Source organism: Clupea harengus, chromosome 21, assembly GCF_900700415.2.
Source record: "Clupea harengus chromosome 21, Ch_v2.0.2, whole genome shotgun sequence".
Classification (NCBI taxonomy): Eukaryota; Metazoa; Chordata; class Actinopteri; order Clupeiformes; family Clupeidae; genus Clupea; species Clupea harengus.
This window is the reverse complement of record NC_045172.1, coordinates 10,614,598-10,630,173: the sequence shown is the minus strand read 5'-3', so window position 1 is coordinate 10,630,173 and position 15,576 is coordinate 10,614,598. Positions and strand designations below refer to the sequence as shown.

At 41.6% G+C, this 15,576-nt stretch overlaps 1 protein-coding gene across 2 annotated transcripts in view; it reads right to left on the bottom strand.

The window, feature by feature from the left end:
* Nucleotides 1–2,551: 2,551 nt before the first annotated feature.
* The window catches only part of rbms1a (RNA binding motif, single stranded interacting protein 1a), a 28,770-nt gene continuing 15,745 nt past the window's right edge, over nt 2,552–15,576 (bottom strand). For both annotated transcript variants that reach the window (XM_031558374.2, XM_031558375.2), the window contains exons 9-14: nt 12,634–12,718; nt 9,670–9,720; nt 8,589–8,699; nt 7,307–7,387; nt 6,645–6,717; nt 2,552–6,557 (exon numbers count right to left, since the gene is read on the bottom strand). In XM_031558374.2, the coding sequence (XP_031414234.1) occupies nt 6,652–6,717; nt 7,307–7,387; nt 8,589–8,699; nt 9,670–9,720; nt 12,634–12,718 (394 nt within the window). In that variant the 3' untranslated portion in view covers nt 2,552–6,557; nt 6,645–6,651. The remainder of the gene's footprint in view (nt 6,558–6,644; nt 6,718–7,306; nt 7,388–8,588; nt 8,700–9,669; nt 9,721–12,633; nt 12,719–15,576) is intronic.

Here is a 15,576-nt window from a genome sequence, read left to right as displayed (position 1 = left end):
CTGTCACTGTGTGCATATATACTTTCTTTCTTTATTGTTTCTGGGACCCGTCTTTCCTGGGTCCTACCATGAATACATTGATCAATTTTATTCCTGTTTCTCAGTATGCTTCCATATCAATGCTTTAGCAGCATGCTGGCCAGGATCCAGGCCAATGAAGGAATTTGAACTCGAGTGAACGAGAGAAAACAATGGCTGTTTGCGGTCAATCCATTTATTGATATAAGTGTGTGTGTCAAATTTAACCAAAGAATGCCAGCGAATGTTGAGAGGAAGACCTCATGTGTACTCCTGGATTATGTCAATGGCCTGTTAATTGAAAACTATTCCAAAACAGGGTTTGACTGAAAAAGATTCATACTGTTAACGGTACACTTAAATGTGTGTATGAATGATAAAGAGTATGTCATATTGTTTCACAAGACTAATTCTCCTAAAGACAAAGCTTACAAAAATGAAATATATTAGCCTATGATGTGTGTACGAGTGAGAGAGGGAAAGAGATTTAAAACGAAGGGAGAGGGAGAACGACATTGGCATATGTTAGTATGTGTATGTACAACATGTGTGTGTGTGTGTGTGTGTGTATGTGTGTGTGTTCTTCTCATGTTCAAGTGGCATGGTGTTGAGTGGTATATGACAGGAATGACTGACTGTCAGAGAATGTTACTAGGGAGGGGTAATCTCTCTTTTACACACACACACTCACTGGTTTGATTCTCTCTATAGTGACTGACACACACACACACACACACACACACACACACACACACACACACACACACACACACACACACACACACACACACACACACACACACACACACACACACACACACACACACACACACACGCGGTGCCACCATGTCTGTGGCATCATCTTTTCGAGACCTCTGGGCTTTGTAGATATCCCCATGCAGGCTGATATTACAAAGGCAAAATAAAGAGGCCCTTGGTGAAGTTAAGATGTGTGAATTCTCTCATTAGACCTCTAAGTCTCCCCCATACAGGCTGTCTAAAAATATGTCTAGGAGATCTACTTTAAAAGGATTAAGGGCACAGTGTCAGGCAGTGGAGAAATGCCTTTTAAATATCCATCTGTTAGAGGTGCTGAGTGCCCTGCATAGATCAGAGCAGGCTGCTGAATGTATTGCACCCTCTAATGGTCAATTTTCAATCTGCGACAAGAGGTAGTTTTAATTTGTCAAATAATGTATTTGAATATGAAGCTGATACACATAGTGTCAGGTAAAAAAACAAAATTAGTTTGATCCTTCTAGCTCTAAGAAAGACACCTGTTTTCTTGTGGGCTTGGAACTCTGTATAGCTGCCATCATCTTTAGGGGACAATGGTGAGACCTCCACGTAGACTGTGATGTAAAGAACGTAGAGAAGTGCTGTGTTGATGTGATCCATTTTGCTATTTTTAATACATTCCAGAATCTGACTGTGACACTGCTGCTGTGACTGGTGCTCACATACAGGACAGAGGACATTTGATGAAATTGACTGTAAGACCCTTAAAGCTCTTCAGGAGGGACTAACCCTGAAACAGACAACATGATGAGAGGCAGCAGAGAGGAGAGACGGAACATAAACACTGATACAGTAATAATGGATGAAAAAACTTCTATCGGCACTCATGGAGTCCTTAGCTACAGACCTTAACCTGTTCAAATGGTCTTGTGCTCTATAAAGTCTTGTGTGTTTTTGACACAACTGGGCATATGTGAAATAAAAGCATATTTCTGAGAAACTGCACAGCAAAGTAGCTTTAAAGGCTCTTACTACAGTGACAGTGAAGTGCAGTGACTGAAACATGTATTCTCGATTCCTCCTCATGAAAAGTAAGAGCATCAAAATCACTCTGCTGAGTAAAGAAAGACAAATTAATGTAATCAAAAGTTAAAAAAAATGACAGAAAATTGACTTTCTTCAAATGGCAATGCAATGTTACTTTTAGTTACTTAAATACCTTAAAGAAATAGAAAAAAATGAAACAGTAATTGTGGCGTGTGCCCCAAGTTTTACATACAACTGTGTGTGTGTGTGTGTGTGTGTGTGTGTGTGGCTCTATCATTCCCACCTCTGGATGGCCTCGCCCAACCCAGGTGCTGGGGATCCTGAGAGGGGAAGCATCCCAGCGGTGACTGCAGCTGTGTGGGATTAGACGCCTCCTCCAAAACCCAAATCTGCTGGAAAGACCATTACTGTGGCATGTTCCCAGGACACTCACACATACACACACACACACACACACACACACACACACACACACACACACACACACACACACACACACACACACACACACACACACACACACACACACACACACACACACACACACACACACACACTTCCGCCTCCTCCTTCCACCTCTCAATTGTCATTGGCATCACTGACAAAAACACACAAACACACCCTTCCCTGTCATATTAACACCAAGATATTTATATATTTAATGTGTTGATATCCACCGACAGAAAATGCCCTGTGAGTCGGTGATGACTCCATTCTACACAACTGCACGGAAATAAGAGGCTTGGAACAGAATGAGGTTCAATTTTATTTCAAAAAGGTTTTGACAGAGGAAATGATGACAGGATATTTTTTTTTTATCTACTGGGTGATATTTAAATTAAGATAAAAAAAAGAAACATTTCGACAGTAAGAAACAATGCAAAAATAACAAAGCTGTTTCCTTGGATTGAACATAATTATGACTGGCACATTTGTGTGTAAAAACAACAAAATAAAATAAAAAAGGATTTACTCTGTATTTGATCTTATAGACATCTCTATGAAATTCTCTCACTTTTTGCATCTGTCTGTACAAAAGATCACCTCATAAATTATTATTACTTTATTTTCCCACCACTTCATGTGACTGTTTTCTTGAGGGGTTGACGTTCTGGTTTTGGAGGAATTCACTGACAAAAATGTCCACTGCTTGATCACCATGACGACAGTTTGCTTTGGTTACTGGGAAATGGCTGCCCCCATAAACAAGAAGGATCTACGTCAGGAGGGCAGACATTTATCTAAATGTAACACACCATTATCCATTTATTCAACTCTCCCTCTTCATGTCTTTCCACAGAATTCAGCACATATCTCCAATGGCAAGCGGAAGCAATGACCAGGTAGACCAGGTCAAGCACCTTCAATGCATAGGCATCCACAGCTTTCTTACCAATTACCATCAGCTAGACCACATTACAAAAAATGTCTAAAAACAAGACGCTTCCTCAGAGAAGAGGTGGAAGAGAAGGAGGAGGACGAAGAGGAGGAAGAGGAAGAAGAAGAGGTTTCCTGTAGTGTAGTGTCCAGCTCCTGAGCTGGACCTGTGCTCTGTGAGAAGGATTTTGGAGTGGGGGGGAGGGGAGGACTGAACCTGCATGCCCCCCCCACCCAACACACCCCACCCAAAACACAGAGCTCATGCAACTCTGAGGTAGTTCACCGGCCTTGCAGACCGTTACATCAAAAACAACCACTCCACACTATCTCCTTCTCCACAATATATATATTTCATTGATTCGATCAAATGGAAGGGTCTGAATTGGTCATAAGGAAAGTCCAAGCAAGTCTGTCTTGGTGTAGCTATAAATCAGCGGTTTCCTACTTTTTTTTTTTTTTGCCTTATCCTAATATAACTGTTTAATTTTTGTGTTACAAAACTGAAAAGAAAAATGTAATTTATCACGAATTAGGACTATTTCTTCACGGTTGAAGGTTGAATCATGTAGCATCATGTAAGCTACACTGAGAAAGTGTCTTTCTTTACTGCATCTGTGGAGAAACTGAACTGAGCCTAAAGTCTAGGGAACAAAAAAAGGCACAATATCCAAACTACACGCTATTCCAGCCCTTCAGACTTCCAACATATTTACAGGACGAACTATGAGAGGGACAGCCGACAGGGAAAAAAATCTAAAAACAAACTCTACCTCTGGGTGTCAAGGACACACAATTGGATCCCACACAGTGACTGTCTGTTCTAACTCTTCAGTAAGGTCTATTATTTGACGGTCTTTGGTAATATTCAGTTCTCCTGTGTGAAATCAATATCCCTTCAGAAAAAAAAGGAGGCGTTCAGCAACTCTCCCTCTGATACAATGTCAAATGAGTGACTCCATACCATTCCTAGCTGAGGATGAGAGCGGAGAAAATTTTGGAAACTATCAACGCTGAAAATGTTAATGGAAGTCCAGTTCTATGCTGTGAAAATGTTACTGGAAGTCCAGTTCTATGCTGTGAAAATGTTACTGGAAGTCCAGTTCTATGCTGTGAAAATGTTAATGTAAGTCAAGTTCTATGCTGTGCAAAACAGCCAGGAACACACAGTACAGACTGAGAGTTGACACAGAGACAGCAAGCCAAGTGTGGGATTCAATTTGCCTTTCTGTTCAGGAACCTGTAATCGATGTACATTTCATGCCATGCCTAACTGACTGACTGACTGCAGATCAGGATGGAACCAGTTTAGGAGACTCTGGAAGTTGGCTCTCTGCGTGCCTAAAAGGCAGCATCTGCCACTGAGCCCTTTTGGTGGGGCAATCATGTGTTAACCTATCCGTCTCCCAAGTCCCTACACCTGATCGGACATAGGAGGCCATTGGTGACGGTTGATTCAATCTGGTGTGTTCAGCCAGAGACAGACTGTGAATCAGATGTGTGTGACTGGTTAAGACCAGAGGGAGGCCAACATCTGCAGTCCTGAGGTGCTTCAAAGAAGAACAGAAAAAAAACTGTATTCGGAGGGAGATTTCAACTGTTCGCTGTTTTTTGCCACTTCTGTCTGTTTGCAGGCGCAGTGTGTGATTTCTGTTGTCGGAAAAAAAAAATATATAAATGCCTATACAGGCCTCTTTCTGCGTTTCAGATGCGTTTTTGCATTTCTTACACTTTTTTTTCTAACACATGATGAAAACAAATGCAAAAACAAACAAACAAAAAAGCAAAAACCCTTAGGTAAAAAAATGCTAATGTAAAAAAAGCAAAAACCCTGCCTGAAACAAAGAAGAACAACACATAGAAAGTATAGGAATATTAACAAACATTTCCATTTGCCTTGTTGTAAACACATTCTTTTCACCTTCAACAACAAAAAACACATACTGCCTGTTTTTTTTGTTTTTTTTTAACCACACTGGTAGCTCTCCATCTAGTTTTCCTTTCCACTTTGTGGGAGAAGAAATTCCTTGTCAAACATTGCTCTTGATGTCTGAGCAACACAATGTCAAGCAAATAGAAGCACAGTCCTAAAAACATCAGAGGCTAAACAGAATGTAGAAATTGTATGTAATTGTCAACGAAAATAAAAATCAGGTGCAGAAAAAGAATTGAACCACAAGGAAAGTATTGCTAAACTGTTAAGACTATTGGGAACTGGGCCATTCTGGGCAAGAGGTCATTTCATACATGCCCCGTTGGCCACAGAGATCTTTCCGTTTTATTGGAAAGCAGTGGAAGTCATGGAGGAAAACTCAAACGATGCAGTTTAGCCGCTAACGCACATTGGCATTCAGCAGCTAAGGTGCTGGATTGAATTAACGCCTGTATTGCATTTCATCACAGAGTTAGAAATAAACATTTGCACGAACCTTCTTGCTAACCACTACGCCAACCCCCCCTCCCCCTCCCCAAGACTAAAATCATCTCCTGTGTGAAATATAAAATCTCTTTTCTCATATACCCTCTCCCCACCATGCTGAGCCAACCCCCCTCCCTCCCCCACAACAACCTTTGAACCCTGCCCCCAAACCACCCACCCAAGAGACAACAACTTTTCACCTAAAACTACAACATCACATCAGACTTAGAAGGCAAAGATTTGAAGGAAGCTCAAACAGCGGAACATTCAAACACACACACACAAAAGTACACACACACACACACACACACACACACACACACACGCACACACACACACACACAGTGCATCCTAGTACAAAACTAGCTAGGTTTGTGGGTGGGAAGAAATAAGAAAAAAATCATTTCACTCAAATCACTGCATGCGGATGTCAGCCCCATAACCACAGCAAGAGAAAGCAATGGAGCTGAGGGGACATTTATTTTTTTTTTGCTATTTTTTGTGTGTTATTATGTTTAAATTTATTTGGAACAGCACACGTGCCTTGCTCATTTTAAAACCAATCAAAGAAAGAGTTCAAGAGGGCAGTCTGTGAAGGAAAAGCATCAAACCTGGTCTTCACTCTCACACTCCAGTCACAGGGTGTTTCTGTCGCAAAAAAAAAAAAAAAATGGCCGTGCCCCTGTGTGCACGCTCGTGTCCTTATAAAAGAGGTTGAACATTTGTAATTTCTTTCTTTAACAAAATAAAACTTTGTCCCGGTTGTCTTTTGTCAACCCTTGACTGCAAGAGCTGCACTGCCACCCAAAGTCCAAAGGAGTTTTTCTGACGTCACTTCCGTTTTCATTTGAGTCCTTCCCTGGAAAGAGGTGTGGTGATGTCACATCCTCCCGGAGAGAGCTTGTTTGTTTCCATGGAAACAATGTTATTTCCGTCCCCACTCCTTGAACACTGTTCCCTAAAGAAAAGAGGGAAAATTTTCAGCTGAGGGTTCGAAAATGAATGTGTTGCGCTTTATTGAGTGTCATAACCAGTTCGTAAATACCTTATTACTACTTGCTGTGTTGATAACTGTACGTTGAATGATCATTGGATGATTCATTGGGGTTTGTATTGTCCTGATAATGAACAAAAGACAAATGTTTTAAATGATGTTTCCTGAGTAGTGATGGATGATGCTTATTGTTTGTACAGTGTATCAAGAAGCACCGAAATATCACACTGCTATGCACTGACCAACATCAAAACTGTTTTTTGGGCTCTTGATTTGTACTTCATCTAAATATCTGAAGTGCCACTGACATCTGAGCTAGATCATCTTTTTATCATTCCAATCCCCCCTCAAAAACAAATGACACATGAATATACAGCTCTGAGGAAAGTTTCACCAAAAAATTGCTAGCTGTTTCCATTTATTGTCTGAAGGCCAATACATGAGTAAACATGAAGACCTAAACTAAAATCCAAGGCTCTTAATCCAATGTGACAATCCAGCATCTGGTATTCTCTGTCATTATTGTTTGCGTGGGTAACTACTTAGACACCAACCGAGGACCTTGTGGTTAAAACAGCATGCAATACAAAGCACACTCTTTGGAATCTTGGAATCACTGAAGAGTGCGTGGACATTTAATTTCAGTTGTCAGTTTTTTGCTATTTTTACCCAGCACCTGTGCTGCTAGTCCCCCTGCGCGCTGGTGCACTCACCTCCACGGGCACGGCGGAGGCAGGGATGTGTGTGTACTGGAGGTTGTAGGCGCCCTGCATGCCGGAGTTGGCAGGGATGAACTGAGAGAGAGAGAGAGAGAGAGAGAGAGAGAGAGAGAGAGAGAGAGAGAGAGAGAGAGAGAGAGAGAGAGAGAAAGAGAGAGAAAGACCAAAAGAGAGAGCAAGGGAGATGCACACAGAGAGAAACAACACCTCGGGTTAACACTGAGGTGAACTGAGAAGAGAACAGATGCAGCTTTCACATAGGTGAAAAAAAGGTGGCTGTGATGTTGAGTCTGAACAGATAAACATTGAGAGACACTGAATAACAATTCTTCCACTGATAAAAGGTTGGATTGGAAAGGGGCTAGAAACTCACACAGAATAAAATCAAAAATGTATGTCCAAAATCTAAAAACTTCCATTTGAAACGACATGTCTGCTACACAAGATTGATGTGCCAAAAGCAGATTTTCTTTGCTGTGGACTGAGATACAAATTCACCAATGACTGGGGTCTTGGGAATGAATGACAGTGTGTGTTCTTCGTCTCAGTTAAATGTCATACAGACACAAAGGCCAAAGTTCACTGTGCCTCAGTTCAGTTTATGTGCTGGGATTTTCAGTTGCAGCATTTGCATTTAGTAAAATGAACTGTCTGGATTTTTCACTCGTAGACTCTTTCCTGGGACTTTTTTATGGTCCAAGGTTATTTGTGAAACCCTTTGGAGCACGATGAATTGCCAGGTTTATGTTTATGTGAGGCTTATATAAACAAATCTCCCCAGAACCTAATGCTTGAAAATAACCTTTTCCTTGTGAAGGGCCCTAGAATTATTTTACATGGACAACAGTTCTAAATTGAAACAGATAAGCAACACCAATGTCCTTACAATTCCATAAAATATACCTTCCACACCTGCTTTGTCTATTAAAAGCTCTTTAACTAGAAACCTCCTGATCCTCTTAATTTCACCTTAAGTTGTTGATATGAGGCAGCCATTCATAAATTTCCCCAGAACCCGATTGCAAATCTAACCACTAGTCCCTGAACATTTTGATTTCTGTTCCGTAACAAATACGAGTTCTACCATGAAGACAACCCAAAGAACACCATTTTTGTTAGTTAGTTAATACTGATGGTGCTCTAGCAGTCTTGGCTAAGGCTCTGTAGCTAACGCTAAGAGATAGAGCTTTGCACAGGGGAGCCAGAGGCACGACTCAGCAGCAGCAGGAGGAGGAGGAGAGGAAGAGGAAGAGGAGCAGGTGTGGGGGAGACTCACTGCTGCCGTATTGCCCAGAGACAGATGCCCCATCTGCTGTGCGAGAGGAGCCATGATGGAGGAGGACTGCATCGCCATGGCGTGCTCCATAGAGGGCGACAAAATCCCTCCCTGCAGGACAGGGATACACAGTGGGAAAGAGAGAGAGATCGAGAGAGAGAGAGAAAGAAAGAGAAAGAGGGAGAAATAGGAAGGGATAGAGAAGTAACGAGACAAAATGGTGAGGGAGAGAAGAGAGAGACAAGTAGAGTGCAATGGGAGAGGGAGAGAGGGAGGAAAGCAAAGGATGACAGGAATGAGAGGATACAGAAATAAGGCTCAGGATTATATCATCAAAATATTCACTTAGTTATTTATTCTTGCTTATGCAAATGGACTGATACCGGCAGTAGGTATCAAAAGCCTTGGAGCTGATCCATAGCCTACATGCAAAACACACAGACAGACAGTAGTCTACAGAGGACTAGAGGGCCGTATGAAAATGGGCCTGGCTTTAAAAGGCTGTATTTCCCTATCGGAGCAGGGCAGAGACACGAGGCTTCCTCTCCTCACCACCATCTGTGTAGGAAATGCAGATGGCACCAGCCCCCATCCACACACACACACTCACACAGACACACATACACACACTCTCTCTCTCTCTCTCAGCTGTGGGCGTTTCCCATTCCCTTCCCTCCACCCCCAACTCAACACACATGCAGTAAAGTGTGCAATCAAGCACGCACGCACACACACACACACACACACACACACACACACACACACACACACACACACACACACACACACACACACACACACACACACACACACACACACAAACACACACAAACACACACAAACACACACACATCTATGAGTAATATCCAGGATGGCGGCTATTGCTCTGGTCTCATTCCACACAGTCACACCCTAAGAACGTACAACCGGAGGAGATGAAAGCAGAGCTGTGAGCCTGTGGTCACTGTGTCAGCAGAGAGAGGAAGAGAAAAAGAGAGAGGGAGGGAGAGGGTGAGAGAGAGAGAGCAAGAGAGAAGGGAGAGAGAAGAGAGTGAGAGGGAGGAGAGGATTATTTTCTTACCGGGTGCTGCATGATGTAAGGCTGATGCGTCATCCAGGGAGGATTCTGCACCTATAATCACACACACACACACACACACACACACACACACACACACACACACACACACACACACACACACACACACACACACACACACACACGCACGCACACACAACACACACACACATACCACCCCAAGTTAAAGCTCGGTCATGTCAATCAAGTCAGTAGTTTCCATCCAGTCCCTGCTTACCCAAGCCGATCACCTGTAGTAAGGAGGCCTTGTCCCTGATTTTGAGTCTGTAATTGGTAAGAAGCAGAGACTGGCTGTCAAGCCTCTGAACAGACCATCTCTGTAATGCCTCTAAGGCTTCACAATGAGGCTTGCTTACAGAGGGCCCTTGGGAGTTCTTGTCTATATTAAGACATGTTTTTTTGTGCAGATCTCTAATGCAGGGCTTAAATACTGTCGCTTTAAACCAAGAAGGACTGGGTGACAAAGACAGATATTGTTCACAGGAATGATCATGTGGTACAGATGATCTCCAGAGATACTTGATACTCTTCATGGGCCCCCTTGCACTATTCATAAGCATGGAGCGATGATTTAAAAAACTTCTTCCCAAAATCATATGCTAGGCCTGAGGACAGGCACTGGCAAACGAAGATGAAATGTGCACGGCTGTGTGGGATAAGACGGAATCAGGTTGTGGTTTGAAGTCATGCACATTTACTATAAATTCTAGAGCAATTTAGGCAAGGCCAGTTTATTGATAAAGCACAATTCATAAACATTGGTCATTTAAAGCTCTTTACAAAGGAGCAGATAAAAGAACATCGGAAAAAAAGGAAAGATTTAAAAAGGTAGAGTGCATTGAAACAGTTCAAATAAACAGTCAAATAAAAGATTTAAAAGGAAGAGTGTATTAGATCAGCTAAAAGAACGATTCTGTGAACAGCTAGGATTTAAGTCTAGATTTGAAACTGACTACAGTTGGAGCACATTTGATGTCATCAGGAAGTTGGTTTTAGAGCTGAGCAGCATGACAGCTAAAAGCTGCTTCACCACGTTCTGGCACAGTTCTGACAGTAGGTATTACCGACAGATTTCTATCTAGTGATCTGAGAGCAGGTGTGTACTGTTGAAACATATCTGAGAGTTTTTTTGGTCCTGTACCATTTAGTGATTTATAAACAAGCAGCAGTGCTTTAAAGTCAATTATGTGCCCTGCCGGAAGACAGAGTAAGGACTTAAGTATAAGAGTAATGTGGTCACAGTTCGTTTGGCTATTGTAAGAACCCTAGCAGCTGCATTTTGTACAAGCTGAAGCTGTTTGAAAAGACCTGTGAAAAGACCATTGCAACAGGCAACCCTGCTTGAAATAAAAGCATGAATGAGTTTTTTTAAATCATGAGGCCTCTAAGTTTTGTCTATGTTTTTGAGGTGGTAAAGGGCTGATTTAGTTTGCTTTCACGTGGTTATTAAAACTGAGATCACAATCAATTATGACACCAAGGTTTTTAAAAATGTACATTTTATGTCAAGATTAGTACCAACCCTAAATCTCTCCTCGTTTTCCCCCCAAATAAGATTATTTCGGTTTTGTCCTTTTGAGACAATTTTGAGACATCCAGCAGATAATTTAGTCAATACACTAACAAAGTGATTCTAAGGGACCAATGTCGTTAGGTGAGAGGGCTATGTAAATTTGAGTATCATCAGCATAGCTATGATAAGAAATTGTATTGTCTTTAATGATTTGTCCAAGCGGGAGCATATAAAGGTGAATAATAAAAGCCCTAAGATCGACCCCTGGGGGACACCACAGGTCAAGGATGTTGGTGTCGAGGTCCAATAACACTAGGACTGAATCGGTATTAAGGCCCATGTCATCTAAAACCTCAATGAAAGCTGTTTCAGTGCTGTGATTAGCACAGAAGCCTGACTGAAAGTCATCAAAATACCCATTTGATGTGAAGGTGGTTAGTTGATTAAAAACTACCTATTCAGTGATTTTGCTAACAAATGGAAGATTGGATAAAGGCCGGTTATTATTCAGTATGGAAGCATCTAGATTATTCTTTTTCAGTACGGCCTTTATAACAGCTGTTTTCAGGGACTTAGGGAATGTGCCAGACAGCAGCGATACATTTACAATTTTAAGCACATCTGCTGCTACGACGAGAAAAACAGATTTGACAGATTCAGAGCAAATCTGCCAAATTAATGATTGCCATTACTTTTGAAGAGCAGCAATGACAACACAAATGGACAAGCTCAGATGTTGCCTGTGTAAATACCAGTTTGAAGTTTCATTCTGTTACAGTGATACGGTTTACTGGTGTGTGTATGTACTCTCTCTCTATCCATCAATTTTTCTCTCGCTATCTATCAATTTCTCTCTCTTTCTCTTTCTCTCTCTCACTCTGTGTGTGTGCACGCGTCTATGTATATATGTGTGTACACGTGTATGTGTGTGTGTGTGTGTGTGAGAGAGAGAGAGAGAGAGACAAAGAGAGATAAAGAGCGAAAGAGAGAGAAAGAGCATGGGTCCATGTGTGGGTGGAGGGGGGGCAGTGACTGGAATGTCCTTTGGCATCTCATCTGTATTCATTCTCTACCTTCAGTTTCTTGGTTCCCATAAAAAAGGGGCTCGATCAGCAAAAAGTTCTCCAGTACTAATGAACAATGTTGCCCGTGTGAACAATATGAAGCAGCTCTACAAAGTCGCCTACATGTTTGGTCCCAAAACTTGCGGAAAACAGTCTAATAATAACCACACATTAGTAAGACGTGACCTATACCAGTAATGGGCTAGACTTTACCAATGCCTGATGGCAAAAGAATCATATTAAACTGAATGCAGAATAATCTGGGACAAATGGTCCTACTGTTCTCAAGAGATCAGCAGGGGAGGTGAATGAAAGAGAGGGGGAAGAAGGGGGGAGGGAAGAGGAGGAGGAGGAAGGCTGCTGGCTTACCTGGTATGTGGAGACAGGAAGGTTGTAGGGAGTTACAGTCTGAGGCATCAGCCTGCCGCCCATGTTGTAGTGAGGAGGGTAGTACCTACACAGAAAGATAGGGAGAGAGAGAGAGAGAGAGGGAGGTCAAAATTAGACTTTGTCTCACCACTGCAGTTGAAGGGACCAGCATAGGTCATAAGAATATGCCATAGTCAATAAGTCAATGATATTATACCTAGTTATAAATTGTACTTTTATTTGGATTTAACTAGCATGCAAACAGTTTCTGGGTGAATATACTCTTGGGCTGACCTGGGGAGTGAGGTGTGATATTAGACTCACCTCCCCCCCCCAGGTCGAGACAAAGAGCCCAGCACCCATGGCCCATTTGAATAGACGGTAACACCCCTAAACTCAGCTTTTAAGAGCAAATCCTACAAGGAAAAGATCAGATATACTGAGGTGAAGTTCTGTGAGGGAGGATGGATCTGAAAGTCTCTGTCTCACAAATGGTCGGCCGCCATTCTTCAAGAATAAACCTGAATCCTGACTGATCAAACCTAAGACTGAATCTTCAATATATGGTATAAAACTAATTACCATCAATTGGAGGTCCTCACCGAAAGATATGTTCTTGTATTTGCTGATTCGAGTTTGCTGTAAGATGTCTCTTCACACTGGGTTGACACAACACTTTGGTGAGTAAACTTACTTAATCTTGGGAAAATATGTGCCGTAGATCGTAGTAACAGTCTTGAGATTGGAATTCTCAGACGGAATTGAGTCTTTGCACTAGCAAGTTCACCATGGGAAAGCTAAAGCTTAATTCGAGTGTGTGAGCCTTCAGCTCCATATTCACATCAGAGTGTTGAGTAGTTCTCCCTTGGGAGAAGCTACACTCTTGAGCCTGCTCTGTTTAGAGAGTAGCAGACATCTGATTCAGCACAGTCTGAGCTGTGGGTTGGATCATTTGTGAAAATCTAGTTTCTGCCACGCTCAGATATTGTTCCCAAGAGGATAGAAGTTTTGTGGTCATAACGAGTGTTTGGAAAATCTTCAGCATTTTTTTTTAATATTTCAATTTAGAGATTGTTCTAAGTCAATTTGTAAATTATTTACATTAGATTGTGGAGATTCAGTTCTTGGATTTGACCAGTCATGATTCAAGACATAGGATTCCTTTAAGTCCAGATTTCACAATGCTTTTGATAAAGTCAGATGTTAGACTGCTAAATGTTAAACTGTGTCTGTTCACACAATAGTTAGACAGCTCTCACGCATACCACTTAATTCACACTTCAGGCACAGCCGCACCTGTGACCTTGATGGCCCATTAAGCTGAAGTGAACCACACTAAAGCCACATAGCAAGACAAACTTTAAGCATTTGTTTTGCATACACATTGATTTTCTTAATTCATGCTAAAATCATTGTATGAAGTGTTACAATTATGAATAATTGTAAGCGTATTTTTAACGGAACAAAGTCTTCATCCTTAGTGTATGGGTTTAAGGTACATGGAAAATAAGATTTTTTTTTTTTTTTTTTCGGAAACCGTACGTGATCCTACAGCAGCAGACGACTGCTGTTAGATCAAAAGGGGGAGGTGTTGAGCTTCAGAGAGAATTGACCTTAATAAGATGATAACTGCAAAATGTGTTTTTTTTCTCAAAACAGGTTTAGCTGCTGAATTTCTGACTTCATCAAATGATCCAGGAGCAATTAATGAATTAAGGAATGCCTTAAATGGTTTGGCATTCAAGTGCCATTGGAATCTGGATAAAAATGGATTTTATGAGATAATTTTGTAACTAACTAACTAACTGTAACTCTGTAAACAGATTGATTCCTTTCTCTTAGGGATGGACACACCTGTCTCCTGAACAAGCGAATGAATGTGTGTGTATGCCTGTAGGCTGGCCAGCCGTCGTATGAATGAATGAATGAATGAACTTACAGGACTGTTTAACCTACATTTGACCACTGACTTTGTCTTTAAGTGAAATTGTTTGAATTGAAGGAGATTTAAAAACGTTTTCTTTCTTTCAATCATTCCATTTCTTTCAAACATTCAACTTCTTTCAAAATCCCCACTCTCAGTTCTTTATTTGGTTAGTATGGGTCTGTGGTTTTTAAATGCCCAAACCTTGCAGATAACAGGATGATGTGATGTCTCTTGTGAGATTTAAGCAAACCTGCTTTTGTCTGAGATTAAGCTGTCTGCCGTCTTTCACACCCAATACCAAATGTCTATTGTCTGATGTGTTGAGTATGCTAACAGGCTTCCTGCCTCATGGAGATGTTGGCCGGTATTATCTTTTTCTGAGATCTCGTTACAGACAGTTTTTAGGAATATGGAGAATAGCGATGACAAAAAAGGAAGCAGCTTCTCGCCAAGGTGTCGAAAGGGGGACCATTCCAGAAAATCAACAGATGAAGGAACAGCAGAATCATTTGAACTTCAAACAAACGCCATGTAGCATCTGGCCAGGACGTCGAAAGGGGGACAGGCTCAGACCAAAGCCAACACCCTCAGCCATTAACCCAGATCAACACCTCTGGAACCCGCAGGACTGTTTGAACAAAACATCACACCTTCAACCATCATAGACGATCAACTCCAAGGGACCACGGAAAAATCGGGAACGATTACCATCACCATCAAAGACACTCACACATTCTGGAGTCACACACACAGAGACACACACTTAACCGTATCAACCGTAAAGTAATGCTCCATGTCATGTACCCCTCAGTAACCAGAAAGGAAATGTTTTAAGATGTTGTGACACCATAATGTATCTCCCATAATCCGTTATCTTCTGTACTATTGTTTAATCCTAAACATTTCATTTTTAGCTTAGTTTACCTTAGAGTTAAGATGTGTAATTAAGTTTGTTCTGTGTTCTCACCGCTTGTAAACTGCATTTTCCGAATGGGTACCATGTACATATATGTATT